Genomic DNA, 21,132 nt, shown 5'->3' on the forward strand with positions numbered 1-21,132 from the left:
TTCAGAAAGAGCGAAAACGAATATCTACCAAATTTCATCGAAAAATATTTACCGGTTTTTCAAGATATTAGACCTTTACTTTTGTTTACTTTTTGGGATCTCCGCTGTTCCTAGCGACTTTATTTGAAAGTGCGGCACTTGTTGCGCGCAAAGCGGCATATTACACCGCGTGCTACCAAACGTTTTAGTAAAAGATTTAAAATCGTTAGATCTGCGCTGAAGTCACAAATTCTAAGGGGGCATTCCAATGCATTAGCCCCTTAGAATCCGAAAACTGCAAGTTTGAAATTCCATATCTCCGCATTAAAGCATCTTTCGATGTTGTGAGTGCCCAAACCGGTATTTTCAGGCCATGGCCACCAATTTGGCTATCTCAACTCCAAACTAATGTTAAGGTGGGATGGTCACTTAAATTAATACCAATCAAATCCGTGAGGAACTATACCGAAACCGAACCAACTTGGGAGCATGAGGGAAATACAAACTTTTTACCAATTTATCAGCATCATTCGCATTAGTGAGGGTTCATAATAACAAAATACCAAACATATTAGGATTGAAATACCACATGCCAAGTTGGTATTGGTTTGGTATCGGTTTACCAAAAAGTTGGTACCCGATTGACATCTCTAGTGACCACTGACCGTCCAGCTCGAATCAGGGGGATATAGGCGCGCGGGAGAAAGATTTGCTTGCCCTAAGGATGGAAAAGAAATTGCGAATGAGTTTTTGGAAACTCAGTTCTGAGCTGATCTTTCATGTGTGCACCCTGCTTGGAGATTTGTCCCTGAACGGTTATATATAATCTGTTCAGCAGACGCATTAGAGGGATGTGAAGAAGTATGCTACCCAATTGCCTCCCTTGCACTTGTGCCTTGTGCTTTGGGATTTGAACAAGCACGCTTACCTGGGCAGACTGATCTGATCCATCGCTCTGACGTCGGCTGGCCCTCGTCGGGCGGGGTAGCCGGTCCCTCACATACGTTTCGCCCATTGTACAGGTGGCATATTCCATCGTCTCCGTAGACGAAACCGCCGCAGCCAGTCGCCTCCTGCCTCTGACATTTGGCCGAACAGAACAGACGCGACGGAGCGTCGAAACTTGATACGGGTGAATCGGTGAATCGAACCGTCTTCTTGGTGAACTGAGATTTACTGGCCAGCGTCAGGACGCTGAGTGATAAAAGAGACAACCGGCGCAGTGTGGCGCCCATCACTGCCGACATATCGGAACGTCCGCGCTCGACGACCGGCGCCGAGGCTTTATCAGCGACAAAATAGATGCCCAGCGTCGGAGCCGATGACGGAGTCGACGTTGCCAACGAAACGTTAGTTTCAGCATTGGCTGAGCGGGTGACTCGTCTGATAGTTGACATGACGACGGCGCAAAGGAGACCGCAACATGGCCAGTGACGCCACGCTAATTCCGGCCGCCACGCGCCGAGCCGGTATGAATATTTGAGTCGGAGGGCCAGACAACTTGTCCGCCGAGGTACCCACACCAGCGATAGTTAATCAGCTAGGTGCCACAGACCGAAAATGGAAACTTCAGAGCGGGTGCAATCACGATGAACGTCGGCTCAGCATTTGTAATGTTTTGTAGTTGATGAAAGTGTCTGAAACTCAGGTGAATGTTGATGAATATTCAGGGAAGGATGAAATAAGGCTTATCCACAAAGGCTGGTGCATAACTGCATAAGATCAAATTTATGTGTCAGTAGTTGACGTGTTTCATATTGTTGAGGTGTATGGAGCCCATCCATTGAACAGTCAGTTTCTGATTAATCTTCGTTATATCCTGAAGGTGTGATTGTTTATTTGATTTCTATTTATTACGGAGCGAGCGAAGCGAGCGGAGTCTCATACTGAATTAATATAAGGGAAAATCCTGAGTATGAGCGGCCGGCCGGCCGGCCGGCCGGCCGGCCGTGGGGACGCTCTTCAAAAGCTAATATCTTAGGAACGGGACATCCGATTGACAAGCGGTCTTCTTTACTGAATGTCACTTGGACGTTAAAGTTCTGTGGTGTGATGGCCACCATGCGTTCTTGCCAACCACCGCACGTGGCGCGTGGTAACGTTGGACATTTTTTAAGAACCCCCAAAATTGCAACCTCAATAACGGCACAACGGTTGGGCTGATTGAATTGAAACTCGGTACACAGTTAGGTCTCCATCAGATAATTCATCTGCATGCGTTAAGGTTGGGGTGCTACAGCACGTGCGCACGTGCAGGGGGTGCTCCCAGATCTCGAGAACGGCTGGGCCGATTGCGCTCAAATTTGGTACACGGTTGGGGACCAGTTAGTAGGGTGCCGTGCAAAAGTCAGTTTGGACCCCGCTTGCACGTGCGCACGTGCAGTGTGCCGCTTCCAGATCTCGAGAACGGCTAGGCCGATTGCGCTGAAATTTGGCACATCGCTAAAGACCGGTTAGTAGGGTGCAGTGCACAAGTTAGTTGGAGGTACCCCTCGCAATTTCGCACGTGCAAGGCCCATCCTCTTGCTCGCTCCGTTGGTCGCCCAAAAGGCGATTTACTGGTTTTATCTGTGGTTATTTGTTACGAGCGAGCGAGCGCAGCGAGCGAAGCGAGTCTTTTCAATATAACGGAAAAATCTCAGTATGAGCGGCCCGGCCCGGCCCGGCCTGTAACGCTTTTGAGAGGCTTATATCTCAGCAACCGCTGGACCGATTGGCCTGCGGTCTTTTTTGCTGGGTAGCCCCATCCCTTCTACCCCGTAATTGACTACTTTTGATGCATCTCAGTGACCGTCGTGGCACGTGCCACGTTGAAAAGTCAAGGGTGTTCAAGCTATTTTGCAAAAGTAGTGATTTTGAGAGGCTCATATCTCAGCAGCCGCTTGGGCGATTGACTTGCGGTAATTTCTATAGGGTAGCTGCATCCTTTCTACCAAAAATAGGATACTCTCGATGCATGTGGGTCACCCCCAGTGCACGTGCAAAATACAACAATAAGAGGTGTCAAATTTGTTCCCATTTTAATAACTCGGTAATTACTGGGGCGATTTCGCTGAAACTTGGCATACAGGTAGGCACCCACCAGGCAATGCATTCACATGTGTTGCGGTTAAGGTGCTACTGCACGTGCGCACGTGCAGGGGGCGCTTCCAGATCTCGAGAACGGCTGGGCCGATTGCGCTCAAATTTGGTACACGGTTGGAGACCGGTTAGTAGGGTGCCGTGCAAAAGTCAGTTTGGACCCCGTTTGCACGTGCGCACGTGCAGAATGCCGCTTCCAGATCTCAGGAACGGCTGGGCCAATTGCGTTCAAATTTGGCACACCGCTAGCGACCGGTTAGAAGAGTGCTTTGCGCAAGCCCGTTGGAAGTACCCTCTCGCCCTTCCGCACGTGCAGGGCTCACTATCTCGCTCGCTCGTTCTTCGCCCAAAAGGCGTTTTACTGGTTTAATGTATGAAACTATTTTTCCTGGGATAACATTCAGATAGATGTTGTTATTTAAACCGTAAACGTGTGCGTTTAAATCTTCTTATTCATTTATGTTAACACCGGTAGCGAATAAGATAGGTGTACCTAACTACCAAGCATGCTCTCGATATGACTTCACTTAACGAACGTACGCAATATAAACGAGGCAAGAAGCAATGGAATGTTGTTTTTATAGCTCATCGTCAATGTAATACTGTAACTGATCAGCATATGCTGCATATGCAGGGGGCCGGTCCCGTAGCTCAGTTGGTTAGAGCGTTGGACTCCGCGTGGTGAGAGCACGCGTTCCCGGTTATAACAGTCCGGGTTCGAAGCGCGACGGGCGCTCTACATTTATGGGCCTCCTGACAGGTATGGTTGCGGTTGGTGGCAGGCCGTAGCCAGGCGAAGTCAGCGAGGGGACCGGCCGTGCGCGGCTTTGTGCGCACGTTAAACTTTGGACTCTAAATTCTGCCATAGAATCGGAATTGCGCGATCGGAGGGTAGAGGGCAGGGTCATCGCAACAAGCTTCGCTTAGCGGTGGCTCTGTCCTTGTGAATCCTTCCCATCAAAAGGTTCGGACAAAATTTATAAAAAAAAAAATAATAAAATAAAAAATATGTAGAATGTGCAATTAGCATACATATCAGCATTTGTTGGTACAGGAATGTCACAATGTTGACCCCGCGACCCGCGCACTTAGAGGGAAGAGGGTCGGATGACCCCCTCCCGGGGTTTTCGCGAAATTTTCAGTACCCTCGAGTTAAGTTAATTAATTTTACACATAGAGAGACTTTAAAATTTGAAGGCTTTGACCAAAACCAAAATGCATATATGCACCAGTATATCACCTTTAGCCAAAAAAAAAAAAAAATCCCAAGTTTTAAATCAATACCTCGAAAAAAATCGTAACGATCTCTTGTAAGACTTGCTAGCAGGTCGCACAACTTTTGAGTTATTGACGACCTGACCTGGTAGGTCAACCAATGACCTAGAACCTTAAAATTGGGCATCATCGGCTTTCTCTCATCACGGGCAGCACGCTCTTTTCCGCGAAGCTCCAGCTCGATCAGGGTTACGGCTGGGGGAGAGGGGTGGGCAATGAAGTATGAACTCCCCCCCCCCCTTGTACGGTAGCGTCTGGCAAAGGTGGTGAGGGTGAAGTGGTTATAAAAGATCACTGAACGCGTACTTGGGTATATCAATAAATATCCCTTGTACACGTCGCGGCACTTGGGCTGCATCACGAAATAGGATTGGACGACTGAATGTCATGCTGTTTCGCGTCGTGGCAGGTTTAGTTACCAATATACATCACTATAGTCGGAGCTTGCCGAGCCAGCCATATGCGTATAGCGAGCGCAATTATCTAATGCAGTGTAAATGCATGCAAGACACCATGAATACTTGATAAGGCACGACGAAAGTGAATGAATGGAGGGCTGCAGTGAATGTATCCGCCACTAGCCGGACAAAATTAATAAGAAATGAAATTACGTCGACCATAAGGCATACTTACTTACACCTTACATTTCCACACTACCCAAACCTATTCACGACATTTATAAGATTGACCACAGACATCGAGTTAAAGGGGAGGCACTGGTGGATCCGGGGGGGGGGCATTTGGGACAAATGCTGCCCCTCGCAGTGCCTGAAGTCAGCGAAAATGTGCGGTTCTTCGAGAATAAAACGAAAACTAGGCAACTTTTATGAGGAAAAGTTTGTTTTAAGCAACTGCACAGCAGTGCGTAAGGAATCGAAATCCAAATATTTACTGCAGCTTGGAGAAACTTTTTTTGGAGGCATGCCCCCCCCCCCCCGTAGCGTTCAAAACCGCCTTTCTGAATCCGCCAGTGAGGAGAGGGACAGTTTACGCCCTTACCCAGGGGCGGCGCCACGGGTTTTCGATAGGGGGGGACGGGGACCGAAAATCGAAAATCCCAAAAGTAGATACTGATCGTGTATGCAAAAAAAAAAAACGAGGCACGTAACGCCGCGAAACTTGGCAAGGCCCAAAACACATCGAATGGTGCATCCCGTTTCCAAACTTATCCTAGGACACCTAAGATCGATCACCTTTTCAAGCATCCTTGCCTCTAAATCAAAATTTGCAGTCTTGCCAACTCAAAGCTGGTTTCCTACAAGCTGCGAATTGCTTAGGTATGAGTAGCAGTGACAGCTATTCTCACGTTTCGTACTTTCAAATTTTCGATCTTACGTCTGGTCAGCTTCAGGGCTTCACCATCATATAGTCATGGAGGAAAAGTGGGAATGTCTTCTGCTCTGATAAGTGCGCCAAAACTGCAATATAATTTCAGAATCATGACATCACCACCTGATCCATATGCAACGGGCAGGGTGCAGCTAATGGCTAGCCGTCAGTGGTCATGTCATCGGTGGTCATTCAAAAGGTCACGCTAGGTCATGGAAGGTCACCAGCCGTTATTTGATCACACTTTCTGATGATTTTACTTGCCAAGAGCTTCGCGGGAAAAACGAGCGATGCACCGTTGAAAAAAATTGAGTGAAAGGGTCTCAGGTCCGGTGACATCTGCAGGTGAAATGCCCCAGGGTAGGATTCCGGTGCTTGTTGATTAACTTCGTCAAAAATGGCAGTAGAGCTGTGATGTCGGCACCATTGTGTTCGTCATGATCGAGCTGGCACGACCTGCATCGTTCTCATATTCACCCTCCAATCGTAACAACTACAGCAGGGATTGGCAAATGGCGGGGCACCCCCTTTGGGAGGTAATGAAGGTCTCTGGAAACCTCATCCCACATCTCTTTAGCATTAGTGGCTCTCCTTATGGAACAGGTTTCTTGACTGGTCTGTTTCGCCCCAGAATTCAAAGACTAGTCAAGGTAAAACCGAGCGCACCATCAGTGAGCACAATTTGATAAGCTGGTGTATCTCAATTTTCATGTAGAACCTTGCACGTATCACGGACCTAAAACCCTTTCGTGCACTCGTGCAAAAGCAACTGCCATGTTTCAACAGCTGGTAATGGCATTTTCACAGCCGCTGACGTAAGAAGGGGAGGGATGGGGGGCTCGATTAGACCCCCAGCCGTTCGGCCGCCGACCGAACTTAGTTTTGCAGAAAAAAAAACGAGTGCTATCGAACCCCTTGACGAGAGGGAGCCGATGCTATATCCAATTATAAGGTCTTGGGCTACTGCGTGCTTTTTTGGTCCTGCCTGTGATCTATCCGAACACTTCTCCCCACAAGTGCTGGGGTTAAATGGCATACCTAGATTTCAAATGGTTCCTGTGGTAGAACTGCCATGCTTGAATTTGACTAATTAGGAATGGAAAATTTTCATATAGTAACGGAAATCTATGGAATTTCAGTGAACTTGGTTTTATCGGCAATGGGGTCTGGCAGTGGGGTGGGGAGGTAATAAGTAATAACCCTGCCTGGCGCCCCAAAAAGGGGGCACGATCCCCGAGGCCCTGCCGATCACCTTATAACTACAGGCATCACAGCTCCACACCTTTTGCAGATGGCCAGGACCCCCTGCGATGCATCCCAACAGCAATCTTTATTCAGAACCTGCCTTGATTAACCAACGATGCATTAAATGCGACGGATAGCTCTATAATGCATTATTATCAACTATTGAACGGGCCTCGCCGATAGGGGGGTACTGTACCCCCCTAACTTTCGATAGCGGGGGACCTGTCCCCCCCGTCCCCCCCGGTGGCGCCGCCCATGCCCTTACCCTCTCCCTCAGTCCCGATGAGTTCAGATCGAACCACCGCGGCGCGGATTAATACGGTAAATATTTATTGCTACCGGCTGCTGAGGAACCATGTCGTTATTACGGTACTACCATAACACATTTGTAGCTGTTATTCCACCGACAAAGTTCAAGGACAACGCTCGGCCTGGCCGCTGACAGGTTTTGACTTATCGGTGCATCGCCAGCTGCGTATGTGAAACAGCAAAGCTGCATACACTGCCTTATCAGTTGCTGTTTAATTTATCAGTTTTGCAGCCACAAACTGCGTTGTCAAAAGACGTGTATCTACCTATAAGTTACCCTCGTAGTAGCATGACGATGTTCTAATTTTCGTAATACGATAGTCCACTGCACATCGCACAATGTTTCGCAATTGTTATAAAATAGATTTATTTGCTAGGTCCCATCCTCGACGTTAGAGCGGCTTTGATTGAGATGGGATAGCCTGTGGATGTGACAGGTCATCCGTTTATTAGTGACTTGTTAAGAGTATATAGAATATAGACTCTTCATTGAACGCAAGTTACCGTTGTCCCATGATCCAATTCAATCAATCGTGCGACTCCAAGTGACCAGTTCATTCATCAGAAATTCACAAAAAGCGCAAAAACGGTATATTTCGTGAAGTGCGGCGCTCACATGTGCGGCATCTTTGGCTGTCGCGTAAATGCGTAAGCTGGTTGAACCAGTTTGTTTTTTCCTTGCTGTTTTCCTTTTTTTAGCTTGTTGAATGGCGTAAGTTGTACATGAATCAGATGGTTTTTTCCAGAACCAACACCTGCTAATCGGATTACGTGACAAAAGATCGTAGAGCAAAAGATCGTATGGAAAAATGATCGTAGGAAAGTGATCGTAAGATAAAGATCGTATGCTGTAAAAGATCGTACGACTAAAGATCGTAAGCAAAGGATTGTAAAGAAAATGGTCGTATGCAAGGAGATCATATGAAAATGATGGAAGATGAAGATTGTTCGACTAAAGATCATAAGCAAGGGATCGTAAAGCAAAAGATAGTATGCAAAAATATCGTAGGAGAATGATCGTAAGATAAAGATCGTATGTCGCAAAAGATCGTAGGGGAGATCCGTGTAAGACGCCCAAGGTCGGTAAGAGGCCCCATCGCTTTTTTTACCAAACCAATAATGTTATTTATTTTTTAATGTTCTTGTAAAGCAGAAGCCCTCTTGAAACAACAACTCACGAAACCTGAGGTATCAGGTGCGTCGCAGCGACTTTTGGTAAGCCTGTTTCTGTTTTTTCCCCTTTACTTGCTAGATATATGCATCTTTATCACCCTTATATATCTGAAAAAACAATGACTATCAAATGCAATCTTATCTCATCGAAATTGTCACATGTTAGCTTCAGAATAGACCATGTTCTGGTGCGCTGCAAATGTCTCATAAACCATAAATATTGTGACGTTAAAACACTGCATTTTTTTAAGAGGCCCTCCCTTCGAGGATTATAAAACGCCCCCCCCCCCCCGATAAAAAACGCCCCCGATGCTAAAACGCCTGCACCTGCGGCAGGCGTGGCATTCTTTTTTCAAGGAGTTTGTTCTTGTTTCTTTTTTCTGTTTCTTTTTCTAGAGGTAATAGGTACAATTTTCGTTGGTCATCACTCATCAGCGTTTGGTTGTGCTAGTTTTCGCATTGGTCGAGCGCTTTGGAAGTGTTATTGGTTTCGATAACACTGTATTTGCTTAGCTTTTCGAAATAAAAGGCCTTGCAGCTGTGTTCGCAAAACGTCTTTTACAAGTCGACTTGCCTTGTTAAACGCCCGAGGGGGGGGGGCGTCTTACCATACCCATAGTGTAAGAGGCCCTTTTGCAACTTTTTCCAAAATGTTAAAGTTTACGGTTTGTGTACCCCCTAGATTCATTTTGAATGCAAATATGTATGGGAAAATGATGCATGCTCACAGCGCATGCACACGTTAGCTCTTAAATATTATCAGTTGTCTAAAAATAGCAACTGAGCTTAAGGGGGGGCCTCCTGCACCACTCTCCCCTACGACCAAAGAACGTAGGCTAAAGATCGTAAAGAGAAGGATCGTATGAAAAAGATCGCGGGTAAATGATCGTAAGAAAAGATCGTATCTTGTAAAAGATCGTACGACAAAAGACCGTAACGCAAAGCTCGTAAGGTAAATAGGTCATCGTATATAATCATATTATAGGTAAATCAAAATGATTGTAGGATAAAGAGCGTTAGTCGCAAAATATTTTACGAAAAAAACACGACGTGCGTGTGCCGCTGTTGCCTGTGGGGTGCCCCTGTTGGGGTACTCAAGTCTTTTGGGGGTGCTGAGGCACCCCGATGATATACATTACAAATCCACACCCATGCTTAGGTAGGTCACCTATAAAAAAAATCCGACAATTAAATCCAGAAATTCACAACTATGAGTGTGACACGTTGATTACCATGGGTTTCGATGCTAGAGCATGGGTGGGGACTTCTAAAAAAAAAAAAACACACACACACACACCTACTTGTAAGCGCTCACTCGATTGGGGGTCACAGACATAGGTAGGTGTGCCCCTCACGGCTGGGCGTACCCCCTATGCCAAAGAGGGTCCTCATATTTCAGATGTTACCAACAATATCGTACTATTTTTTGTGGGTTATTCATAGTACATCGAACATCGATAAATAAATAGCAATCCAGTAAAAACATGTTTTGTTAACATTGTATTGACAAAATAAATATTTTAGATAAAGGTAAAATAAAGATATTCAAATGCAAACGAACCGATTTGTTTATCAGGACTGCACTCATTATATTTATACCTACGTCAGCGTATGATATTTCATGGAAATTCTGGAAAACTTAGAAACCAATATCAATGATTGGATTGGAAGTTCCGCAATCACGGATCTGCGAAACACGCACGTAATTTCCAGGATGGTCACGCATCACGTAGCTTGACCTTAAGCAGTATAGCGCTGGATTGTTGCTTTGCTCTAAATGTTTACCGATGACGTATGCTAGCCACTTTGTCGTTTTATTTTGACTGTAGTTATGGCATGTTTTTTATCGCGAGGTGTTCTGAGTTATGTAAAATAGCATTTTGGCCTATTTGCAGAATGCATAATTCAGATATGACATTACATGACGGACCGACGAGCGTCCGAATAATGAGAAATCATGGCATTATTGAGCTTTGCTTAACTATACAGCCAAACGTCGACGACCCGATTAAAGCTTGCAGTATGATTCGTTAGCTCTCTGTTACAAAACATTCCCAATGTTGAGCCGACATTCACCGTGATTGCGCCCGCTCTGAAGTTTCCATTTTCCGTCCGTGACACCAACCTTTAAGGCCTTGCACATAGCTGATGTGATTAACTACCGTCGGTGGGGGCACCTCGGTTGATAATTCTTGGCCCTCCGTCAAATATTCATACCGCCTCGGCGCGTGGCGGCCGAAACTAACGTGGCGTCACTGGCCAATGTTGCGGTCTCTGTTGCGTCGTCGTCATGTCAACTATCAGACGAGTCGCCGCCCAGCCCATGCTGAAACTAACGTTTCGTTGGCGTCGTCGGTTCCGTCGTCGGCTTCGACGCTGGGCATCTGTTTTGTCTCTGATAAAGCCTCGGCGCCGGTCGTCGAGCGCGGACGTTCCGATATGTCGGCAGCGCTGGGCGCCACACTGCGCCGGTTGTCTCTGTTATCACTCAGCGTTCTAACGCTGGCCAGTAAATCTCAGTTCACCAAGAAGCCGGTCCAGTTCACCGATTCACCCGTATCAAGTTTCGCCGCTCCGTCGCGTCTGTTCTGTTCGGCCAAATGTCAGAGGCAGGAGGCGACTGCTTGCGGCGGATTCGTCTACGGAGGTGATGGAATGTGTCACCTGTACAATGGGCGAAACGTGTGCGAGGGACCGGCTACCCCGCCCGACGAGGGCCAGCCGACGTCAGAGCGATGGATCAGATCAGTCTGCCCAGGTAAGCGATTCTGATATATGACGGAGATGGAGGTTAAAAGTCCCCAGAGCCGGCAATTAGCAATCAATGGGGTGGCATGGCTTCTTGCATCCCTCAAATTCCTTTGCTTAACACAATATCAATAGACAATATCAATGTCATTGAATATCAATATTAATTAGCAATAGCAATATCACTAAATATCAATATTAATTAGCGATATCAATTACCAATATCTAATTAACCGTTCAGGGACAAAACTTCAATCAGGGTAAAAACTTGGTTATAACTCAATTCAAGACTGAGCTTTTAAAAATAATCCTTTTCCCCTTTGTTATCCTCGAGACAACCAAATATTTCTCCTCCACACCTCTAACCCCTAGATCCGGGCAGGATGGTCAAATTCATCCAGCGTGGGTAGCTCCTCACGAGCAGACTCATGTGCGCCGTTGGGTGACCGGTAGGAGGCTAGGTGGCCTGTCCAAGTGACGGGCTCAGCCCCGGCCACTCACCGGGGTGCTCTCGTCCAGACCAATGTCTCCCCTAATTCCTCTCATCCTTCTATTCGTGTAAAAGTCTCGTTTGACGAAGAGATCAACCCTAATAAAATCAAAGACTTCGATTTAAAAAAAAAACGACAAAAAAGGTAATAATTCAATTCCCATGTTCATCTTAGTCATCACTTGACCCTCACATTTCAGTCGTCCCCGTTCTATTCCAGGAACCATCGGCTCGCGTTGCAGCTGTCCCCCCGGTTTTACGCGCTGCGCCGGTCGCTGCTACCGTCGAATCGCCCTAAAGAAGGTGCTCTACGCCGAAGCGGAGAGCCAGTGCGCCGCGCTGGGCGCCCACCTGGCCGTGCCCCGTTCGGAAGCCGAGAACCAGTGCGCTATCAATCTGGCTGTTGGCGATGATGTCTGGTTGGGAGTCACCGACGAGGTCACCGAAGGCACGTGGATGGGGAAGGACACCTGCGGACGAGTGTCGCCTCCTGCAGCCTGGTGGATGTTCGGCGAGCCCAACAACTGGGGCGATACCAACAACGCCGATTGTATCTACATCCGCTTTTCGGCGGAGTGGGCGGACTGGGACTGCCCCACGCTGAGTTTTCCCCTGTGTCAGCTGTGGCTGTGTCATAGAGAAGATTGCGCCTGAGCAGGGCGGGAGCAGAGCTCAGACGCCAGCACAAATGCACACCAACATTTTTGAGTGGTTAATGTATATTCAAAAAGCTGGAACAGAGTGGGGTTAAGGGCTGTGCGTTGGTAACGGTTTCAGTTCAATTTGCTCGTTCCGGTAATTATTAAAATTGTGTAAAGGTATGTAACATAACCCGACAAAGATAACAATGGTGCATGCTGCTGCTGCCTGCAATAACGTGCGCTGCGTTTCGGCAGAAAAATAAAACGCGAAGATAACACTTCGGTCTAAACAATAGACATATTTTACTTACTCGAAGAAGGTATTCAAGAGTACATTGAATAACAATAATTGATTATTGCTCCCGCCGGCACAGGCCATTTTGTGTCCTTCGACGGCACAGGAGAGGGGGGGAGGGTACAACCCCCTCGCGTTTGCCCCCTAATTAAGCTAGACCCTCGCGGAAAAAAATCATCGTGTAGGTCGTCATGAGACGAAGCCAACGGTACCTGGTTTTAAGGTCATAGGTCAAATGGTGACCTCTGAGGTCAGGTCAATGACCCAAAAGTCGGGAAAATCGGTACCTGTTAGAACGTCGTAAAGTGTGGCTGCCTCAGGGTTTATCGGGGTGCTGATCACGAATATCGTGTTAGTTTTGATCACAACGTTGCCTTCATACATTTAGGCCAGGTCGAGTCAGGTCAGGTCAAGTCAACCAGTAAGGGTCCTGCAGGGTGTTCGCAGTAGGTGTCAACCACCTCCGACAGCTTCGTAACATGTTACGAAGGTACCAAAACTATTTCGTAAATGTTCAAATTGTTGCTAAATTCGAATGCAGCTCCAAAAACTAGCCTAGAAACATATAAAACTCGAAAAAGTGAACCAAGGTCATCAAAGCTCAGTGTCCAGTGACCTGACCTGACCTTCAGGTGACATTGACACCCACCCTAATGCATGGGACCAACATCATATCACCTGTTTGAACGCTTGAAACCACGCAAAGACTGCAAACGCGCCGCTAATGCGAGCCGACATACGAATTGTTGAGATGAAAAATGAAATGCCCTAGGAGTGAGGACGCGATCGAGAAGTGTACAATAGTGTACTGTGCGGAGTTTGTCAGCGTCTAACGTGTAGGAGGGAGGGGGGGGGGTCGGTCGGACCCCCCCCCTGCCGTTCGATCCCTGATCGTGCTAGAAGTTCGGCACTGATGTCCAAAGGTCAGAGCGCAATCTGCACGTAATTGTTGCAAAATTAACCCAACGGTTAGGGTCGGTCAAGCGAAAGGTGATGGCTTGCTTATCGTGTATAATTTAACTCAAGAACAGATGGTTATCTTATTCGTGAGCGTTGGTCTAAATACGCATGTAACCGTTAACTTTATCACGAGTACAGCCGTATTGTGGGACAAAAGCGCGTGAGCGGCTGATCTAAGACGTTTTATTTTGTTGAGTGTGTTGCTGCCATAACGTTATTGTTGCAAAGTTAGTCATATAAAGTATCAACATGCATAGTATATGCCTACTACACATAGCACACTGCTCAGTGCACCGGCTTTTCGTATAAAAAAAAAAACACAGACATTGGCCGCACAACGGTAAGAAGTTACGGCTTACGATCGCATGACCGTTTCATCAAAAGCAGAGGAAGCTCGGACAACGCCATAAAAGGTATTCGCAACCCATACTTTTATATACCAAATAGTATAATAATCCAAATTCTTATAGAAACAACCTCATAATCATATGGGAAAAGATCGCTGACAAGCAATGATGGACAGAGAGTATAAAATTTATTACAATAGTGTAACGTCTATACTCGATGCATAGACCTCTGTCTACCTCTGTATACAGAGGTCTATGCTCGATGATATTCACACCTGTCCGTGCTTCTATCCTCAGGATACTGAAATCCTTCTCCTCCACGCCACAACCCCCTTCCGGGCTGGGCAGGCAACTTTATCTCATGCGGGCTGCTCCCTTGGAGCGGCACCGCTGCTCCCGAGGGAGCGCACCCCGTAGCCGGGTGCAGTGAGTGCCTTGGGGCTGGGTGGCCTGTCCTCTGGACGGGCTCAGCCCCGGCGACTCACTAGGGTGCCTGCCCAGACCAATGTCTCCCCCTAATTCCTATCATCCTTCCGGCTCTGCAATGGTCTTGTCAGACCGAAAGGGCCTAACCCAACAAAACAACCAAACAAACGATGATATTATGATCAAGCATAACACGCCTCACTTACATATGTGTGACGACATCTTTCACTGGTCACGCTACACGCGCGTGACCTGAAGAATCATAGGACCATTCTGGCGTACTTTGGCTCACAGTGAATGCGTTATTCAGTGCGATTATTCATACCTATAGCTGGAATAGATATGACGCATTCCACCCAATAAATTCACGAAGAGCCGACCGATAAAAGCCAGATGAAAGATGAAAGTCCTCTACCAATGAAAGCCCAGCGTATTCCAACACAATAGGAGCATAGACCGATAGCGTTCCTTTCAAGCGTAAGTTATGACACATTTTCACTATGGAGTGTACCGGATAGGTAGGTATGTATATACAGTCTGTCTTAAAAGTACTGCGCAAAGTGACGGTGGATCCTTCAAGCCTGACCGAGGAATGGCCTGCTATAATCTAAAAGTCACCGAACCGATTGACCTGGGGAATGGACGAGGATGTCAATTGCTTCGGTGAAGCTATATAGGCAAGGCACTTTATAGCCATCGGCCATCGCTCATATCTTCCCCCGTAATAAACACCCGTGGAAAGTGCTCGACGTTGAAACTGATGTCGTTGGGGCCATACCTATACATCATACAGATATATAATAACACACTGTCACCGAGGGGACGAACAAAATTATGAATCTAAAATACCTACCTATTCTTTTGATTTATAGGGCGCCATCATAAACCCTGGATACAGAGATCGATGGTGCACATACCTACCAGAACAGTAAAGTCCCCAACATTATTTGCGCTCTATACGTTCCCTGCGCTCTATACGTGTTACACATTGCACATTCCGACTTCAGTAATTCTGATCTTATCATCCAGCGACGCGCTACTATCATGCCTCTCACCCTTCAACCCTCGCTCTTATACGGGGGTCGAACGGGCTCCCATCTGTTTTTCGCGAATAACTCGCGCAAAAAGGGGCTGATCGTGATGAAACTTTCAGTCACGTCGAGTTAATCAATTTTACACCTACCCTTAACCCACCAGCCGCTGGGGGGGGGGGGAGCGGGGCGGGGGAGATAAAGTTACCTCCCCCTTGACGTTTAGTAGAATATCTCCGAAACCTTATGAGCTATGAACATAAACGTACAGGCATATCTTCAAATGAAAACCTAGGCAATATTTGAGAAAAGTTTGGTGGCTGTAGCGCTTCAGATGACGTCACAGTGCCGTCATAAATTTTTGACGTTTTCCGGCATGGAGCGCTTCTGATGTCACTGAGCAATGAGCATGAAACGCAACGATGAATGAACTAAACTGCACTTACTGTCATCCCGACTCGTCTAAGTAGCCTTTTACCTAGTAGTAGTTCCTGACCAGTTTTCGCTCCTATAGGTATACTAGATCCTACATATAGGTATCGAATATATCGCGTGGAAACTAAGAAAGGCTAATCTATAATCAGTCTTTTGACATCATTGTGACGTAATTTCAAATCGATCTTAACCCTATTAGTGGCAGGGGGTTGTTTTCATCCACCCCTCAGGTTTTTCGGGAATATCTCCGAAACCGCTAAAGCTACGATGCTGAAATTTTCTGACTTTTCCTAAAACTAAATTGGGCACATTCCCTGAAAATTTCAAGTTCATAACTTTACCAGGGGCGGCTCCAGAGCACTGGAAATTGGGGGGGGGGGGGGTCCTATTCTTGAAGCGAGTCATTTGGGCGAAGATCATGATGCTGATGTATTATAACTGTATGCACCAGTTTTACGAACAGTGAATGAAAGGTATCATGTGATAACATATACAAAGTTATTGTGCATCCTCTTTTGACACGTTTTTACTATAATAGGCGGATCCAGGCGTCCCAAAGGGGGGGGGGGTTATGTTTTACCTCCCAACATAGGTGCCCTGACACCGCCTATGCATGACCAATACAATTGTAGTCGTTCTCTCATAAGAAAATTGTAACATAACAAGACCATTACCACCCTTTTTAGAAACAGTACCAACAAAAGCCTTATTTTCTATACTTTTTGTGTACCCCCAATCTCAATGATCTCTATCCGCCTATGATTTTTGAAAATGCATATTTTTAGGATCCATGTGAATTCCTGGTTCATTCTCTATCGATCGGCAAAAGTTGCGTTGAGATTGGTTCAGAAACCTGGCCGTGATAAACAGTCTAAAATGTATCTGCAATTTGCCCGTTCCCCCCCCCTCTACCCCCTATTGACATTTCTTAATTTTTTTAGAAATGTAGATCACGTTGAACGAAATCGAATGCCGTTTGAATTTTGAAAATCGGCCCGTTAGATCTCGAGATATCAGGGGGGGGGGGTCGTAAACAGCCCCCCCCCCTGCCACTAATAGGGGTAGCCAGGAGCCTGCCACTAATAGGGTTAATATATCAGCCTACAATCGTTGAAACAGTTCTTCGTGACATTCGTATTGCCAGAAACAGCCATGTACGTTCAAAAAAACGATAGACAGACATGATTATTAATCGAGCTTGTCGTAAAACACTTCTGACTGCAGGCAGGTCATCCCTGTCCTGCCAGCGGCTAATACCGAGCGCCATAAAGCGGCTCAAAAGGAGCCCCGGTCATCGCACTTAGCGGATCGGCTGCCTGGTGTTCTTATTCGGTACTGAAATAAAGAGGCAAACACTTCCAGATAGAAATTTTTGTAGGAGTAATTTTGGGAATATTCCATTTCCCTTCTACGATTGCAAGAATAAGTAATAGGGGAAGTTGGGGCAATGCCGGAGTTGGGGCAAAGCCGAAATTCGAGATATTTCTAAAACCGTACGACATGGATGCCACGTCTCAGTGATGCTCTGAAGCTTAACCCGCGCCCCGCTGGGGGGGGGGGGGGGCAGAATCTGCCCCCCTCCAGTTTTTCGCCAATAACTTCTAAACGCGTTACGCCAGCGACGTCAAACTTTCAGTACCTTATCATATATCAATTTGACACGTTCCCTGAAAATTTGAGCGAAATCCGTCGGAAATTTTTTGAGAAATTGACGTTTTAGTGACGTCATGTTCGCTATTTTCGCCTAAAAAACGGCAAAATTTCAAACGCCGCTAACTTCTTCATTTTTAAAGGAATCAAGACGTAACAAAAAAGGTTATACGTGATTCTACTTTAGGTATCTATCAAATGGCTATCTCGGTTTTTTGAAAATGATGGATTTTGGCCAAAATATTTCCAAAAAACTGACTTTTTTGGGAAAATATTTATAAAATCCAAAATTTTGAGTTTATCGAAAAAACCGGAATATACATCAAAGAAGTGGTCTATGTGCACCTACATACCAATTTTTAGAAGAATCGGTTCAAAAATGTGGGAGTTATTCAAAATTTTATGACGTCACGACTCACAAAAATTTTGAAAAATAATTTTTTTGGAAGTTCTAGACCTCGTACGGAAATAAAAATAGCACCATTCGATTCGGCGTGAAAAACTGCATCGGATAGACACCTTTTTAGGCCTTAACAACCAACTTCAAAATTTGACCTCACTTGACCTGACCTTGACCTGACCTCGACCTGAAATTCATCCAGAGGTGGTCCATATCACTTATTGAGTGTGCCTATTGAATTCCATGAGTAAAATGACCCATAAAACATGTGTCGCACATGCCCTTTTCTATATTTTGTTTTTGGTGACCTGACCTGACCTGACCTTGACCTTGACCTTTGAATGACATTGTGTGCAACGAATATTGTCTTGGTAGTCTAAGAACACGTTTTGGGCAATCAGTCTCAGTCCATTCTTCGGCAACTTCGGTGCAAGGCCGATACTGTAGAAACTTGCATTTTGTACCCTTGACCTGACCTTGACCTGACCTCTGACCTACTTAAGCAAAAAAAATTTGGGCTCTTAAGATCCGCCTTGTTGAGAGCTTTCGATTGCCGTTTTCCCCGTCTTTCTACGACCATCGGTTCGGAAGTTAGACAGGGGGGGGGGGCAGAATCTGCCCCCCCCCCCAGCAGGGCGCGTATGGCTGAATAGCCCAGCGGGGCGCGGGTTAAGTGACTACAATTATCGCATGTTTGCTACGAGTTGTCATTTGGAATACTTCGGCTGTGAGGGCGCCAAAAGCGTTTTCAAGGTACGTTTCCCTTGTACTACATGCGCCTTTGAAGCTGCATTTCTCAGGGCCTCCTCTAAGGATTTTTCACTGGGTGGGCAGAATTTTCGCTACTTCCCTGCCCAAGGGCGAATCCAGCCACTGTTTTGGGGTTCAGCCAATTTCAAAACCTGTTAGCGGGGGGGGGGGGCGGGGGTGAGGCGAAATAAGCAGTGCCGTTATTGGAAATAAGATGATAGTTTGCAAAGTTAACGTTTGTCGCATGTTTTATGGTTAGCGATGCTCGAGCGATTCGTTCCAGAGTTACATGTACGTACAGCCCTCCGCAAACTGCGTGGTAGGTATAGGTATTCTTATTCAGTATTCTTGCTATTTTGACAATGTACCAGTTTTTGTGACTTGTGACCTGGCCTCGGGTCACTGGAACCTAAAACTCCAAGGCCAAGTGACAAACAGATGCTCCAAGTCGTGTCTTAGATTTGGTAGCGCTACGTGCCATAGAACTCACGCTATCAACGAAAAACTCTGGCATTCGGTTGCCGCTAAACTAGTCCAATTTTCCCCTGACCTTGTACGGGGTTTGTGACCTGGTGACCTGACCTGAAAAGACTAGAGATCTGAAATTTTCAGGACAAGTGCCAAAAGGTTGCCCCAGAGGGTATGCCAAATTTGAGCGCCGCCGTTTTTACGTTATTTGTGAAAAACCTTAGGGGGGTGCATCAACCCCCCTCACCGGGCGAGGGCTAACTAACATACTCGTAATACATTGTAGTAAAGGCTGCCCGAACCGGTAATGATTCTTGCTTATTTGTTTAGCTCAGCCGTATTTAGAGATTTAGCTGGCTTTGTCCATGAATAACAATATCGGCAGGGGCGTAGCCAAGGGGGAGGGGCCACGGGGGCAATGGCCCCCTCCCTTGAGCGCAAAACGCGCCATGGGGGAGCCCCTCAGGCCCCAGCATATTTTTTTCAAACACTGGATAAAACGTCTTTTACTCGGAGAAATTTGATATCGAAGTTTCATTTCTGTGGCCCTCTGATGACCCAATGGGCCCCTGCACTCATCCGATGACCCCCGGTTTCCTGGGGCCCCTGGTCGCCTAGAGGGCCCCGGTCGCTTGGGGGCTAGTCGCATGGGGGCCCCTGGTCGCCTGGGGGCCTGGTCGCCTGGCCCCTGCCCCCTGGTCGCCTGGAAGAACGCTTGTCACCTGCAGTGGCATAGCCAAGGAGGAGGCCAAAGGGACCATGCCCCCCCCCCCTGGAAGCCAGGGGTCCTTATTCTATAGGGGCCCCTGGCTGACACAGTGGGCCCTTGGCGACGCAAAGGCCCCTGCGGCAAATCCTTTGACACAGCTGATAGTTATACTTTGGCCAAGAGAGCCCCAATTTTAGAGCCTTGGGGCCCTATTGAAACCAGGGGGTCAGTTGGATGGGATGGGTCCAACTTGGGTCCAACGGTGTGTAAACAGAATCAATGCGTTCCGACTGTTGGTCTGACCCTATATCGGTTTGAGGGAGCTCGGATCGGATCTACTGTCGATCTGAGGGGCCCCTATCGGTTTGAGGAAGCCCTCAAATGCCCTGAACGGGTCCTTAGTTTGTCTGAGAGAGCCCTCCGTCGGCCTGACTGGGCCTCTGCAAGTGCAAAGAGGGCTTTTGTCGGTCTTAGTGGCCCTTAGGCGGCTTATATGACCCTCAGACGGCTTACGAGGCTCTCATGCGCTGTAGGGGCCTGTGACGGTCTGAAGAAACCTCATCCGACCTACGGGCCCTCAGAACGCCCTCAAAACCGACTGGCGATTCTATGAAGCTATTCGTGGGCCTATCTAACAGGGCCCATGGACTGCTTACCCCCTCAGTTCTAATATTTTTTGTTAATAAATATTTTTTCTATTTATTTGGGCCCCCTCCAAAAAATATTGGATCCAACCAGATGGCTTTTTGGATTTTAAGGGGGTTATTTTGGATCCCTGTTTGTTTGGCCCCCTCCTTGAGGAAATTCTGACTACACCCCTGAATATCGGGCAACCAGAAAACTTATTTTTTACCTTCAAACAGCATCCACTTTGCTTAAGACCATAAAGGTAGTACCGGACGTCCGGCCGGACCAGAATTTTTGCATTTGCTTCTGGGTGGGCAAATCGACGCCACTGGGTGGGCAATTGTGGTGACTGGGTGGGCATTGGCCCACCCAGTGGGTATGTTAGAGGAGGCCCTGGCATTTCTTACTCATTATGCTACTGTTTGTCTGGCCAATTCGGTCAAGTAATCTTCAGCATGTCTTTGCATAAGTGTACTGCCTATTTGAAATTCATACAGCACATTTAAAAGTTATGGGCCTGCAAATGAAAGTATGGCTGGCTGGGGTAATGCCGAAAACGTGCAATTACGCACGTTAAAGCACGCTACGTGGACTTTACTGCTGTAGAATAGCAACGCGTATTTTTAGTCAAACAAATTACACTTTCAGCCGGCACAACGGCCTGTTACCTATAAGGAATGATTTACCTAGCATTTTTTTATTATGTCACACAATTATAACTTCCAGTGTGCACACCAAGCGTCCTCAAGCTCTTAAAACGCGTG

General features: G+C 46.9%; 1 protein-coding gene across 1 annotated transcript; it reads left to right on the forward strand.

The window, feature by feature from the left end:
* Positions 1–10,830: 10,830 nt before the first annotated feature.
* On the forward strand, positions 10,831–13,592 carry LOC122387850 (brevican core protein-like). The gene is made up of 2 exons (XM_043378410.1): positions 10,831–11,149; positions 11,850–13,592. Exons 1-2 carry the CDS (start codon positions 10,831–10,833, stop codon positions 12,281–12,283), a joined length of 753 nt encoding a protein of 250 aa, XP_043234345.1. The 3' UTR covers positions 12,284–13,592.
* Positions 13,593–21,132: the final 7,540 nt, after the last annotated feature.

Source organism: Amphibalanus amphitrite, unplaced genomic scaffold, assembly GCF_019059575.1.
Source record: "Amphibalanus amphitrite isolate SeventyFive unplaced genomic scaffold, NRLGWU_Aamphi_draft 000300F_arrow, whole genome shotgun sequence".
Lineage (NCBI taxonomy): Eukaryota > Metazoa > Arthropoda > Thecostraca > Balanomorpha > Balanidae > Amphibalanus > Amphibalanus amphitrite.

What these genes read in the sequence shown, in the direction of transcription:
- LOC122387850 (XM_043378410.1), top strand. Translation starts at nt 10,831, where the DNA reads ATGTCGGCAGCGCTGGGCGCCACACTGCGCCGGTTGTCTCTGTTATCA. An exon ending in GATCAGATCAGTCTGCCCAG is followed by an intron (nt 11,150 to 11,849) that starts GTAAGCGATTCT and finishes GTTCTATTCCAG; the next exon opens with GAACCATCGGCTCGCGTTGC.